This window comes from Rhinolophus ferrumequinum, chromosome 14, assembly GCF_004115265.2.
Source record: "Rhinolophus ferrumequinum isolate MPI-CBG mRhiFer1 chromosome 14, mRhiFer1_v1.p, whole genome shotgun sequence".
In the NCBI taxonomy this organism is placed as follows: Eukaryota; Metazoa; Chordata; class Mammalia; order Chiroptera; family Rhinolophidae; genus Rhinolophus; species Rhinolophus ferrumequinum.
The window spans coordinates 66,383,703-66,398,255 of NC_046297.1; the positions used below are offsets into that span (position 1 = coordinate 66,383,703).

At 35.2% G+C, this 14,553-nt stretch overlaps 1 protein-coding gene across 2 annotated transcripts in view; it reads left to right on the top strand.

Annotated features, from left to right (window-relative positions):
* Positions 1-14,553, top strand: part of EFR3A (EFR3 homolog A) — a 79,694-nt gene that overhangs the window by 51,613 nt on the left and 13,528 nt on the right. For both annotated transcript variants that reach the window (XM_033126082.1, XM_033126083.1), the window contains exons 11-19: positions 1,524-1,638; positions 2,647-2,698; positions 4,502-4,674; positions 5,142-5,217; positions 5,880-6,041; positions 6,699-6,830; positions 7,974-8,041; positions 8,990-9,117; positions 14,104-14,195. In XM_033126082.1, the coding sequence (XP_032981973.1) occupies positions 1,524-1,638; positions 2,647-2,698; positions 4,502-4,674; positions 5,142-5,217; positions 5,880-6,041; positions 6,699-6,830; positions 7,974-8,041; positions 8,990-9,117; positions 14,104-14,195 (998 nt within the window). The remainder of the gene's footprint in view (positions 1-1,523; positions 1,639-2,646; positions 2,699-4,501; positions 4,675-5,141; positions 5,218-5,879; positions 6,042-6,698; positions 6,831-7,973; positions 8,042-8,989; positions 9,118-14,103; positions 14,196-14,553) is intronic.

Sequence of the window (14,553 nt, forward strand, 5' to 3'; positions counted from 1 at the left end):
TCTGGTGGTAATGACTGACTTGCTTGGAACAGAAAAATCAGTGTTTGGTTTTGTACGGCGGTTACCCTGTTTCCCCGAAAATAAGACCTAGCTGGACAGTCAGCTCTAATGCGTCTTTTGGAGCAAAAATTAATAAAAGACCTGGTATTGTATTATATTATAGTATAATTATGTTAAATACTTGGCTATATTATATTATAATTATAATTATATTAAATACCTGGTCTTATAGTAAAATAAGACCCGGTCTTATATTAATTTTTGCTCCAAAAGACACATTAGAGATGATTGTCCGGCTAGGTCTTATTTTCGGGGAAACACGGTAGTAATATTTCTAATTGAGTTCTTCAAAAGTTAAAAAGTGCCATAGAAAGAGTAGCGAGTAATTACAGCGTAGGCTTTGCAAAAGAGTAGCCCTCACCTCAGGCTCTAATATTAGCTGTGTAGTTTCTTGGATGAGTTCTTAACCTTCCACAAGAGGAAACTAGGCCAATAATAGTACCTAGTCTCTTCAGGTTGTTGTGAGGTCCAAATACGAAGTAGTTTCTTACCCAGAAATATGTGCTCCCTAAGTGGTAGCTAGAATAATACACTTTATGTGGATTGAGTCATATTAAGATCATGAGATTTTTTTTATTGCTAAGGTTTGTGATGATGGGAAATGATTTTTAACCCTGTCCAAACAAAATGAGTAGAACAATTTGAGTTTGTGTAAATAGACTATTAACTCCAATAATAGAAGCTAAAGAGTTAAATTGAAAAGCTAATTTATTCTTAAATATTAAGTCAGAAGGTTTCTGTAATGATTATGTTACATTTTAAGAAATGAACAAAAACAACCATGATTTGATATCTGTTCTGCTCTTTCAAAGAAACAACAAAGTGTGAAGTTTGAGTAAGTGATAATTAAATGTAAATCTTTTATGACCAGGAAGTAAACCTTCAAACACTATAGCAGATAAATTTAAAGTATCCACAAAACCCAAGAGTGCATGAGAAAAATGACAAATAAATAAGTTATTCTTTTTTAACATCAGTTGAATTATGCATGTTGAATGAACTACAATGATATTCTAAAACATTTAGCAATCCTAGGAAACCTAAGGAGTGACCTAATTATTGACTTCTTGACCAAAATGTGGTCTCATTACTGACTCCCTTACCAGAATAAGAATTTAGGCTCACAATATTTGAAGAAGAGTATCATCAGAAATACTACCAAAAGGTTTCTTTTTTTTCCTTTTTCTAAAACTCCCATCAATTCAGATTGATGATGGTTTGTCACTGTTAACTATACACAAAAGACTTTCAAATTATTTTATCTGAGTCCATTGTATAAATCTTATATTGCATATGATTAAATGATTTGGGATAAATGAAATTATAATGTCATTAGTGTTATATGTAGCTTAAAGATATTGGTTTACCACATATTGAAAACTTTGGTTAAAAATACGTTATAATTTTGTATTACATGGAAAAATAAACTTCAATTTGTAAAACTTATCTTAATATTTTCATAGGATTTTTCGGAAGTAACCTACCAGATTATCAGAGGTCAGAAATCATGATGTTCATTATGGGGAAAGTACCTGTTTTTGGAACATCCACCCATACTTTGGATATCAGTCAACTAGGGTATGCATATATGGTTTTCCTAAGTTTTCAAACTGTAAAGTAGAACTTAATCTTGGGTTAAATTTTATTTTAAAGAAATCTAGAAAATGTTCCATTGTATTTTTTAATCACTAATAATAAAGGTCCTATGGAAAGCAGTATTTTTCTGGTATTAGATTGCAAAGCAGTTAAATTAGCATTGCATGCTTTTAGAATGAGCTTTCAGTACATCATAAATTCTCTAACTTTCTTTTCATTAATTAAAATTTATTGGGGTGACAATGATTTAAATTCTCTAATTTTCTATATCTTAAATTGACCAGGTAGAAGGTTTGTTTAGCCTGGGCATTGTCTATGTACATACGTATTTAGGGTAAAACTTCAAGTTTCCTGTAAAAATGTAATAATTAATGTCGTGTAGCAGGAATGTTGGTTTATTCCTAGAATTCTAGAACTGAAAGTGATTTTAAAGATCATATGTTTTGTGCCCTCATTCTATAGATTTGGTTTGATTTTACAACATGCTAAAGCTTAAGTTTGTGAATGTCTTGTTTTTTGTTACTTTAGTAAGGAAATAATAGTCTTACTTGATTTATATTTGTTTAACCATTAGGTAGTTACCAACCTTTTTCCATTTGCTAATTCTTTTTAAATCATCTGTTTTTACCTAACTAGACATTATATTAGTCAATTATATTTACAGTTAAATATATTCTTCACCTATAGTGTCTTTTAATTTGTGTTGTTTTGTTGTGTATTCATATGATTTAATTTTCATGTCATTATATTCATAGGTCTGTTTTATTGGAGCCAGTAACTTGTTAATTATTTTTGTTTGAATTTGAGTTTTTTTATGTATAACTAATTTGTATGAAATTTAGAGTATGAAGTGAGCCATGACCTTAGTTATTATGAAAATGAAATTAGTCAATATGAATAGAGTTTTCAGATCAGTAAATGATAAGGAAAGGGAGTGATATAAATGTTCATTACATTAATAAGATAATACTAGCATGTTATGTATTTTAGGGATTTGGGAACCAGGCGGATTCAGATAATGCTGCTGAGATCTTTACTTATGGTAAGACCTTTATGACAGGTGAAGAACACACTTAACCGTAAATTACTGAAGAATGTAAAAGAATAGCCTGATGTTATGAGCTTTTTTTTCTTATATAGTCAGATATTATTTATGTTTAGTTTTTTTCTTTGGTTTATATACTTTAGTAGTATGCTTTCATGTTCTTTTATTATACTATTACTGCTTATTCCTCACTTCTCCTGTCATCTTATTCGACCTTCATAATGATGAAACATACAGGGGGCACATGTTTTATAGATGAAGATGCCTGGGCTCAGAGACTTTCAGCAGAAGGAGTGGGTGAGGTTCACCAAGGTCACGGAGCTAAGCAGTAGATCTTGGACTTGAAATCCAATGTTCTTTCTACCTATCATACTGTTTCTTTCACATACTGACCAAATAGTGGCTTCTTATTTGGAAAATAATTTAGCTATAAATAGCTGAAAAGGAAAAGTGTCCCTAAGATGTGAGGGCCTGTGTTTATTTTACAGTAATTATATCCATCTTTGATTGAACTACACCTAGCGTAATGCCAAAACAGAGAAGAAGTGCGCTGTTGGGAGTGTGTTCTTTCCAAATTAGTATCTTTAGAATTTATTCTGGAAATCTTGATTGTACATGATCGCATTTTTTAAAAGAAATATTTCATACCTAGGGAGAAGTGCAGAAATATCTTAGGTCATTTCATATTTAATCCTGTTTATGGTGCTTGTCATAAAGAAATTTTAAATTCTAACACAGCCAGATTTATCAAACCATTCCTATGTGTTTTGTTCTTTTTTAATTTGTATCTTGTTTAAGAACTCCTTGCGTCTTCTGATGATGTAAACATATCATATTTATTGATATTTTCTTACAAAAGTTTTTAAAATTTGGCTTTCTACATTTAGAACTTTGATCTGAAGGTTATTTTTGTATGTGGTGTGAGACATACTTTAAATTTTTAGGTGGATAGCAGTTGTCCCACCGATTTCTCTGCTCACTCTTAAAATCACCTCCATCCTATAATAAGTACCCAAATATAAATATTAGATGGTCCATATGTGCTTGCAAATATAAATTGAAATTACCCACCTGAAATTTCATTTGGTCCTAAACTTTTTGTTAAACAAATTCCCTGAAAAAATCATCTTGCCTCTAATCCTAATTGTACCACCCAGTCAGCTGAAGGAATGCCTGTGTGGTATGGTTAAAATGCTTAGTAGCTTGTAAGTATACGCTCTGTAAAAGTTTTAAATGTAGAATATAGGGATGCACTCATAAATGTCAGGTGAAGTACCTAATTACCTAATAAAGTACAGCTTTCCAAACTGAAAATGTATTCCCATTAACTGAAACTACTTAATTTAAAATAAAAGAATAGTTTACAAATTCAGATTAAACCTTTTCAGCTCTTACTTTACTATTTGCCACCTGATCTCCTTATATTTGTTTAGTACTATCTATCCCATATATTCTTAACCTCTCTGAGCCTCAGTTTTCTTTATAAAATGGGGATATATTAGTGCCTATTTCACAAGGACGTGGTGAGGGGGAAGTTAACAGTCAGTCTCAGATTTGTGTCCGGCACATGGTAAATGTGTCCTATGAAGTTTATTCTCCTTATGAATGATGTTTTTGTAAAATCTTGATCACCTTACAAAATTCTTTTTTGTTTTTCCTTCAGGTTTATGTCCATACTTTCTGTTTCCCTTAGTTTATGGTTCCTGTGAAACAGTTTGAGAATTTCACCAAAGAAGGACTCACGACAAAGGTGTTTTTATTTGTTTCTTGTTTTTGTTTTTTTCCCCGCCCTATAATCAGGTCACCTCTGGCTATAAAGCGAAGACGATTGTGACCGCACTGCCTGCGTCCTTTCTGGATCCTCTGTTATCACCGTCCCTCATGGAAGACTATGAACTGAGACAGTTAGTCTTGGAAGTAATGCATAACCTCATGGATCGCCATGACAATCGGGCAAAGCTTCGAGGGATCAGGTAACGTGCATTTTGAAATTGGCTTAATGATCACGTTTTTAAATTTCTACATTCACGTATATAACTGTTGTGATTTTTTTAATCTAGGATTTCCAGGTTTTACTCATCCATAGTTTTACTTAATTGGTATTGAGACAATTTAATTATTAATATAGTTTAAGACGTTTGGAAGTCTTTTAATGTACTTTCAGAGGTCTCAACTACTAGTGATCACTAGTTACTTGAATTTTATTTTGGTTTTGTTTTAAACTTAGGAATGGCTTGAAGAGTCAGGATTACTTTATGCGATTCTTCTTAATTAAACTTGTTAATTCAGTAGTATCATTACATATAGGCTTATTTTAAATGCTCATTGAATTGAATGTTGCATAGTTCAAAGTCCTAAGTATAACTATTGATTTGCCATATGTGACGATGTTCTAACTAAATGTACTATTCATTAAAGATGATATATTGATTATCTCTAGAATAATACCTGATGTAGCTGACCTAAAGATCAAAAGAGAAAAAATTTGTAGACAAGACACAAGTTTCATGAAAAAGGTAAGATTATCTTCTTCTAAAAATTAATGCATACTGTAAGTGATAGCCATTTAAATTGTTAGGTAGTTTTATTTTGATATATGACCTTGAAGTGAAGCCAGACTTCATTAATACAGTTAGATTGGTTTGGTTGAGGGGAAAACCTCAGTACAATCCCTGGGGTGTTTCTGTAACCTCTCCCCTATTTGTAGGCTTCAGAGTAGCCTTTGGGGTCTTCATGCCAGAGTATAGCAGAACCTACAGTTGCTCTTCCCTGGACGAGCCCTAGGATGTCTCCCGTCACCCAGATGTCCTTTATCGTGGCCAAGGCTCCCATTGTCCTGCCGTCCATTTTCATTTTTTCTCCTGTCAATCTATCACTTGCTTTTGTATTTTCAAATTATTACTGAAAACATTTACATTGTTGACACTAGAACTATTACTTGCTGTTTTTATGGAAGGTTTGTTCTCAACTCTCATGTTAATTTTGTAGCTGTATATTGGTATTTGTTAATGTTAATAGTTGGAATATGATTTGACCATCTGATTATTAACTTAAATTTCTCATCGCTGGTAAGTTATATAAGGAAGATAGCCACTGTTTAGGAGGTTAGATGCCTGGGAAATCTGCCTTTACTACATTTTAAGCAAAATTCTCTTTTTCCTCTCATTACCCATTTCAGAACGGACAGCAACTCTATCGGCACATATATTTGGGCTGCAAAGAGGAAGACAATGTTCAAAAAAACTATGAGCTACTTTATACTTCTCTCGCTCTTATAACTATTGAATTGGCCAATGAAGAAGTGGTTATTGATCTCATTCGACTAGCCATTGCTTTGCAGGTACGCTTCATTGAAGAAAACATTTTTGTGTGAATCCAACACCATCTGTAAAGTGTTGTCACGTTTATCCAAGGACATGGATTTTAAACGGGAAGTGTCTAGTTTAAATCTGAAATACTCAAGACAACGATCCCGGTCATTTGTTTCTCTAAGAAATGTTGACTGAGCATCGACTGTGCTAAATATCGTTCACGTCATAACAATACTGTGATGAAAAAGATAGCATAATCTCTGTGCCCACACTTTGAGCTTAGTGGACAAGATAATTGTTAAATAATAATTACATATACATAGTTGTTTGATTGGAATTTGTTATGTAATAAAAAGGACAGTATGCAGTGTGTGTGTGTGTGTGTGTGTGTGTGTATACGTTTATATATATATATATATGTATATATATATATATACACATATATCAGACAGCTATGTATTTGTTATGTGTATATACTTCTTTTTCTTTAAAAAAAGCTTCCCTGAGGAAGAGCTATTTGAGTTGAGAGGTTTAACGTTCCTGTAAGTGGACATTTCTTCTCCTTTCAGAATTAAAAAATGATAACTTTGTTAGCCTTCCAGACTACCTGTAGTGTTTCAGTGCAGTCATAGAGAATACACCGGTGGAGCGTGCAACCGTCTGCTGTGCTTGACTTTGTATCACAGGACAGTGCCATCATCAACGAGGACCACTTGCCGATGTTCCACCGCTGTGGGATCATGGCGCTGGTGGCCGCGTACCTCAACTTTGTCAGTCAGATGATAGCCGTCCCTGCCCTTTGCCAGCACGTCACCAAGGTATGGTGTTCAGGAAAGCTCTTCAACCTGGTTTTTATACTAGAAAAATGGCTCATTTCCTTTCAATGATGGTTAGTTTTAATTTTGATGTTTATGTATCAAATGAAGATAACTCTATAAAAGTAGGCAGTGACTAAATTGAAACTAAAGCTCAAACGACAGTTAGTGTTTATATTTTCTTTGATGCCTGTTGTTTTGTTAGATTTTTTTTTTTTTTTATGTTTTGGTTGAGCAGAATACACGGTTTTCTTCTAGAATACTTCATGCAATTTTTTATTTAATTTTTTTTCCTTTAAAACCGTTATGAATCTTAGTATCTAACATTTCTGAAATTATGCAGTTTTTGTTGTTGTTTTAAACCAATCTTCTTGAGCTGTATCTCAGAAGTTGAATAATTAATATGCCTCTCAGAGATTTGTCCTGTGTCATTCAACTATATTTAGATCTTTCAGCAGTAACTCGTTAAATAGTTACTTTTATGCTTTAGTATGCATTTCAGAGCCTTTAACTTACCTGGCAGAGAAAGGCTACTGTAATTTACATTCTTTAAAGACATTTGTCAGGGAGAACCTCATTTTTATGAAATTGGAAGCACATCCCTCAGTTTTTGCTACAGTGGAAGTTTTTAGTGCATTTTAAGAACTAGAACTCATTCACTCACTAAACACCCATTGGAGTGCGTATTTGATGCCTGCCATAATAGATAGACATAGTATGCAAGTGGCTCAGAGCTGAGTGGAGGCTTCAGACCCCACGAGGGCACTGAGGCCAGTGTGCGTGCTGCAGAGGGGAGTGCAGGAGGGAGTGCTGAGAGCCCAGTGCTTCCAGGTAGTGGCATCTGCGAAACTAAATGTCCCTCTCCTTCGGTCATAGGTTTACTCCGATGTAATATGTCATCATTTTTCACTACATGTATTGTTTTATTGTCATGATTCTGATTCCTGCTGAAGTTTGAAAATAATAAATGTGAAAATGAACTCTGTCTTTGGGCTGTAAGCGTAGCTTAAATTCTAAAATAAAGTGATGTTAATTCTTACACATGTTTAGGTTTTGTTTCTGCTTTCTTTGGGTTTCCACATTTTCATAGCAAGGTCCCAAGAAGTGAGGTTTTTGATTTTTGTTTTGTTTTTGGGTATTTTTCAGGTTATTGAAATTCGAACTATGGAAGCCCCTTATTTTCTGCCAGAGCATATTTTCAGAGATAAGTGCATGTATGTTAATTCTTTACATTTTAGGGGCACTAACTTGAAAAAACAATCAGTGATGATTATAAAGGAGTAAACTATTGTTAGAATAATTTTCTGGTGTTTTATAATAATCACCTTTGTGTTTCTGTCATTTAATTCATTTAACTTCTTTCCCTTGCTATACAAGTTCTTGTTCATTATAAATTTAGGCTCTTGACGCATAGTGTCAATCTTTGATGAATAACAACATATTTATCTTACTTTTTTTAATATGGAGATATCTCTCTTAAATATAGCATGTTCTCATTGAACACTCCTTGAAGAGAATATAATATCCTGTTTAAGACTTTTAATAATAGATAGCAATACTCATAAAATTATGGAAGAAAAAATATAATAAGGAAAATTAATGTTACACCCTTCATTTTCCTTGCTGTCCAAACAAGAAATGTATATATGAACAATATTTTATTCACACTTTTGGGCTCTAAAAGCGGTTTAGTACAGAAAGCATCACCCTAAGATAGTATCAGGCAGTTTGAAAGGGAAACAAAACCTTACGTGATTGGGCAAGTGTTTCTTATCACTTAGCCTGCTGATATGTTTTTCGTTAACTATCAGTCAGCTGCATTTTTATTTTCTTCTCTCAGTAGATTTTTAATTAGCATGGAAGTTAAAGTGGGGTGTAGTCCTCGTCATCATTTAATGTGTGAACACCAACAGAATGATGTAAGACTGCCTTCCCCATTGGAACGTTATTGGGGAATCACAGAAGCGTGGTTCATATAAAGGACCACATACCTTGTTTTTAAAGAGCTCGAATTAATCCCCTAAAGTATACTGTGTCCACTACTAATTGCAATTTAAGTTGTGTTTATAATATTTAGGTTTTGATCTAGAATGTTTGCATGTTAATTTATTTTTGCTCAGTAATTTACACACTAAACGACTTTTGTTTGATCAACCTGACAGGCTTCCAAAGTCTTTAGAGAAGCATGACAAAAATCTGTACTTTTTGACCAACAAGATTGCAGAGTCACTCGGTGGAAGTGGCTATAGTGTTGAGAGATTGTCGGTACCGTATGTACCACAAGTAACAGGTAAGCGGAGGATAATTAGCACTCTTGCTCTAGTGGTCTGTTTCAATAATTTTCCGTGGTACCCATTAGCAATGAAAATTAATTCTGTTTGTATACTTACTGTATCACAGCTTTTACAAGTGTTTCAGAGGGTTTATTTCTATTTTAAAATTTTACTCTTGAAAACTGTTGGTAAATCTCTAAAGACACATATACTGGGGATGCCAAAAAAATGTATACACATTTTAAGCGATGTTAACACTTTGGTCAACGTTGCTCAAGCAGTAGTTCGCCGTCATCAGAAGTGTCTGGATGCTGATGGGAACCACTTTGAGCACCTCTTATAATTGCAGAAGTCAAATGTGACTTGTATTCATCTTTTGTTATTGGTATATATTAATACAGTTTTTTCCTTTCTTCAAACGTGTATACATATTTTTGGCACGGGGTGTGTGTGTGTGTGTGTGTGTGTGTGTGTGTGTGTGTGTGTGTATGATTTTATCATGAATAAATTGAGTCCTTGAGTGATTATTATTGTTATACTAAATAATAATAATATATTTTAAACAAAGAAGCAAAGTGAGGTCTTTTCTCATTGACTAATATTGTATTTAAGTTATGGAAGTTGGTGAAAATTATTTAATTAGTGGTTTGTATTTATTGAGTTTAATGAATTAGGCAACTTTTGTTATTTGAAAGAGTACAAACCGTTTATTATGTAAAGAAATCTGTAAACTTTTTAAGTTAAGAATATGTTTTCCTCTATACTATATATTTCCTTGTGTTCTTTTCATTGACTGAAATAATTCTGTTGTGTTTCAAGACAACTGAGTGGTGTCTTGCATTCAACTTTTACTTTTAAAACTAAAATCAAAGAATTTCTGTCTTCTGTCTTCATTTTCATTTGATGATGAAAATATTAAATTTGGTGGAAGAACTAGTTCTTCCTTTGGGGATACCTTTGTTCTATAAGAGAACTGTTTGATTTCAGTTGGGTGGTTTTCTGGATTAATCACATTATCTGTCTTTATAATGTGAATCCAAAATATGTACATACATTACAGTGATAGTTTTTCACAGTAGTCTGAGATGTTAATGAATTCTTTTACATTTTCTTTTCAGTTCCATACTATGAAAGATTTTATTCCTCATGAATTCCTTGGGGAATAAAAGTGCTAAGAATAAAGTATTAGTAGAGCTTTGTAATTTAAAAGAATTTTTTTAAAAAGACTTAAATTATTTTAATCTTATTATTTGGATTTAGCTCTTTTTCCTTCAGGCAAAAAACCTCATAAACCCAGGCACAAGTACAAAGGTAAATCCAAGTATCAGTTCGGCCTGCCCTTTCCCTCGCCTGTCCTCTAGGAAAATAGCTTAATAAAACGTGCCTTTTAGAAAATGGAGCCAGTGCCTGTATATTTTATATACTTACAAGTTCAATTGTATTTTGCTCTGCCTTTCCCGTAGCTATAGTTTTTTTTTCACCCCTTGTTATTTCCTTTTACCCTGTTCCTGTAACTCTTAACAATTTTAAATGGAAATTCTGGGACTTTTCTTTTTTTAACAGGTGGTTTGCTCTTCCCCATTTTCCCCCACCCCTGAAAAAGATGTGTTGTCTTTCTAAATGCCTTTTGATCACTGACTGGAAGAATTCTGAACATTTCAATACTTAATTCTATAACTGCAGAGAAATCCCTTAGTCAGAATAAGATTCTTCTGATTTTAGAGACTCCGGTAGTTTAGAACAGTCTATTCACACGTGTCCTGCCTTAACGCAGAAAGACTCAGAGGTCCTGTGACACTTCATGGGGTGCTCAGTCAGGTAGGCAGTTTTTCTTTGTATAACCATCAGATACTCGTTTTACAAAATCAAGAATTTAAGAGCAATATGTCAAAAGAAAAAGCAAAACATTTAGTTTATTGTGCATCATGCATATACCTGTCGTCATCAGAATAGGAGCTGCCACTTATTATGCACTAACTGTGTGCCAGGTCCTGTAATGAGCACTTTGTATTCATTTTCTCATTTAATCCTTAAAACCGTTTGGTGAGGAAAGTAGCATTACCTTTGTTTACAAATGAGGATAGTGAGCCTGAAATGAAATAACTTGGTTATTACTTTATATTGCATGGTGGCTATGATTTTTGGGTTGTTTTTATTCTGTAAATACGCATTAACTCTAGACAGAATTTTGTGTTTTTCTATAGGACCAAAAAATGTATATCTGTATGAGGAGCATCAACATTGAACTATGACATTTTGAAATTTGTGTCGATAGATAATTTGTGATATTTCATTTTGCCCCCAGTTCGCTTTTTAATTGAATCTGAATAGTATAGAAGCTCTAATCATATTTATGATTTATTATGTACAGTTAAGTCCGTTTCTGTATCTCATTTTCACATAGCCATAGAAAATTCTATGGAGAGTAATTTGATGTTCTGTGCCACACTTGTACTCAGACTGTCGTCTCTGTTCCTTAGCCACTTGAGTGCCATTATGTACGTGATACGTAGCTACACCAGGTGGCAGCAAAATATCACTGAAGGAGGTTAGGCATAGCTCTCTCTAAGTGTTGCTTCTGAAATTCAGGTTCTAGTTAAAAACAAAAATAAGAACCAAGGATTACCGTTGTGGACAGCAGGTACAGGAAGCTGAGGGGGAGGAGGGACGGGCCGGGGAGGGCACAGTAAGTAGTGGCTGGGACTCCCCAGCCCAACTTGGGGAGCAGGGGTCTCCCCAGGGAGTGTGCCCATCAGACACTGAGGTGGTGACAGTGCAGTCCACGCAGGCTACAGTGCCGCTGCATGTCAGTCGGCTTGGCAAAGCAGGCCAGGCACAGACGGAGACAGCCCATGGGAATAGGGGCGTCTCTCCCATAAGTTCTACTTTAGAAACCTGACGTTTGTGTAGATTCATAAGACCTGATTATAGCGGTCCCTTGGCTTCCCTGCAGTCACCTGTCACTATACGCAGGTGATTGTATCGGGCAAGAGAAAAAATGTTCTGAGAATATAGTGTTCGAGTTTCCCATTAAATTTCATTTTCTTCCCTTTTAAAATTTCACATCTTGCTTCTCTCTCTCTCCTCAGTACTTCCCTTCTATTCTCATTGATTTTTGCCACTCAGTGACCCCTTTTCTGCCCCATACCTCTCTTTTCCTTTTTGTTCTTATCCTAGGCTTCAACTTGATGCTTCTGTAACCCATCAGTCTTTGTATATGAACCTAGAGATTCTTTTATGATGTTCTTTGTGAAGTAGGCTATTATTTATTCCTCGTTTAGAGTTCTGACGAGACCTTGGAAGTTGGCCTGTTTGGAGGGTACAAGCAAGTCAGCAGTGATGACTGTGCTATTTTGTAGTAGGTCTATTAATATCATTATGTTGGATAATTTATATCAAAACATATGATTATGAAGGAAGAACAAAGAATACAGTGTGTTAGGTTAGCTCAGGAATAGCCACATGCAGGAGATAAAATATTTCGACCTGAAACTAGAGCAAAGCAATATGTAGTGATTTGTCACAATTGAGTATGTGTTAGTTCTATAGAACCAGCCTTCACAGAACCTGAGTGATTTCTGTAGGACAGATGCAAAGCGCAGCGTCTGTCACTGAAATGCTGCTGTGGTCGGGCGGATAAGGCATTAATTCACGTGTCTGTAGCACAAGGCCCAGTAAATGATTGAAGGGTGATAATGTTTACTATCAGTCATAACTGATAGTAAATTTTTGTAGCTAGAAGAAAAATGGATAAGTAGAAATAATTGGAGTAATATTAAGATTTTTAAGGAAGTGATATAATATTCAACCAGTCTTCGAAAGATAAGAATATTTATAGTGGGGAGGACGTAACGCAGGGCAGGTAGTAAGGTGTTTCCAGGAGGGGTTTCTGTTTGTAGAAATGCGTGGAAGGCAGATACGCCAAAGCATGCGCAGATCTTGGAGAACAGGTACACTTGACTTGAACGGTACATAAATGAGGGAGCAGTTGAAGTTACTGCTGTCAAGACCTGACTCGAGAACCCAGAATGCCTTTCCAGTTCATGAAGCAGTGGGTAGGATTGTTGGGGGCATGATGTGGTTGGTTAGTGTGTTAAGAAGCTTATGACACGATGGCGGCATGTAGGGAAAATTGTAGGAAGGCCTACCACCAGTCAGGATGGACTGGGTGTGTGGTTCTCAGCCGAGGGTGGCTTTGCCCATCCCAGGGAACATTTGTCAGTCCTAGAGACATTTTTACTTACCGTCACTGGGGCAGGCAGAGGCGGGCTAGGCCTACTGCATCTAATGGGTAGAAGCTAGGGATGCTGCTAAACATCCTGCAGTGCACGGAACGGCTAAACATCCCGCAATAAGAATTATCTGGCCCAAAATGACAGTGATGCCAGGGCTTAGAAACGCTGGCTGAGTTATGTTGTGCTCACCAGCGCAGGTTCTCGGTGGCCTAAAACAGGAAAGGCTTATTTGGTGCTCAGACTAACTGGGCAGAACTTGTATCATCCATATCTGGAATCCAAACTGATGGATCAGCCCCTCTGTGGAACATGGCTCATTCTTTACTGGCCACATAATCCCTCTTACTCACAGAGAGGCCAGGATTTGCTGTCCTATCGTGTGCCCAAGAAGAGGGTAAATGACCAAGTATAGTTCACAGCATCCGTTACCACCCCTAAGGCTACCTGAGAGTGGAGGAGGACTCACTAAGAGAGAAACCGGTTCCTTTATGCTGGCCGCCTTCTGGGTCTTCATTCTTTACCTTTCAGTAGAATAAAATCCCAGTATGTACACAATGGGATTAGAAGGAGGGAGTGTTGCCAGATTATGAAGTGACTGCTTCACGAAATTTAGAAATCTGAGAACGCAGTGCTTTGTGTATTTAGAAAGAGCAAAAAAGGGCAAATTGTTTTAATTTTCTCACATTTTTTGAAATCTGAAATACGTAGAGCGTATAAATGACATACCATTTCTAACTAGCATGTAATGGAGAAAAAATTTTATTTTAGATGAAGATCGGCTTTCTAGAAGAAAAAGTATTGTGGACACCGTATCCATTCAGGTGGACATTTTATCCAACAGTGTTCCTTCTGATGATGTGGTAAGTTGCTGCACGTTTATGGCAGGGTTCTGTCTTGAGATAGACATCAATTTAACAGAATTCTTGCCCCTCCACAGTTTCAAATAGGAGCAAATGCAACTGTAAATTTCCCCAAGTCAACAGAATTGTTCATAGAAATTAATCTGATTCAGTCTTGAACTTACTTATAATTTATTTTACTGAACGCTTGTCAGCTATCTATAAAGACAGATAAATTTAACATGTGTGATGCTATCATTAGATTTCACATTGTAATTTAGTGTAATAAAAGGAAAAGTAAAACATATTCAAATAAGATTTTTGTGTAAGAAATGTATATAAGGCCTGTTACTAAATTCGGAGGACCTCGAGATTTTAA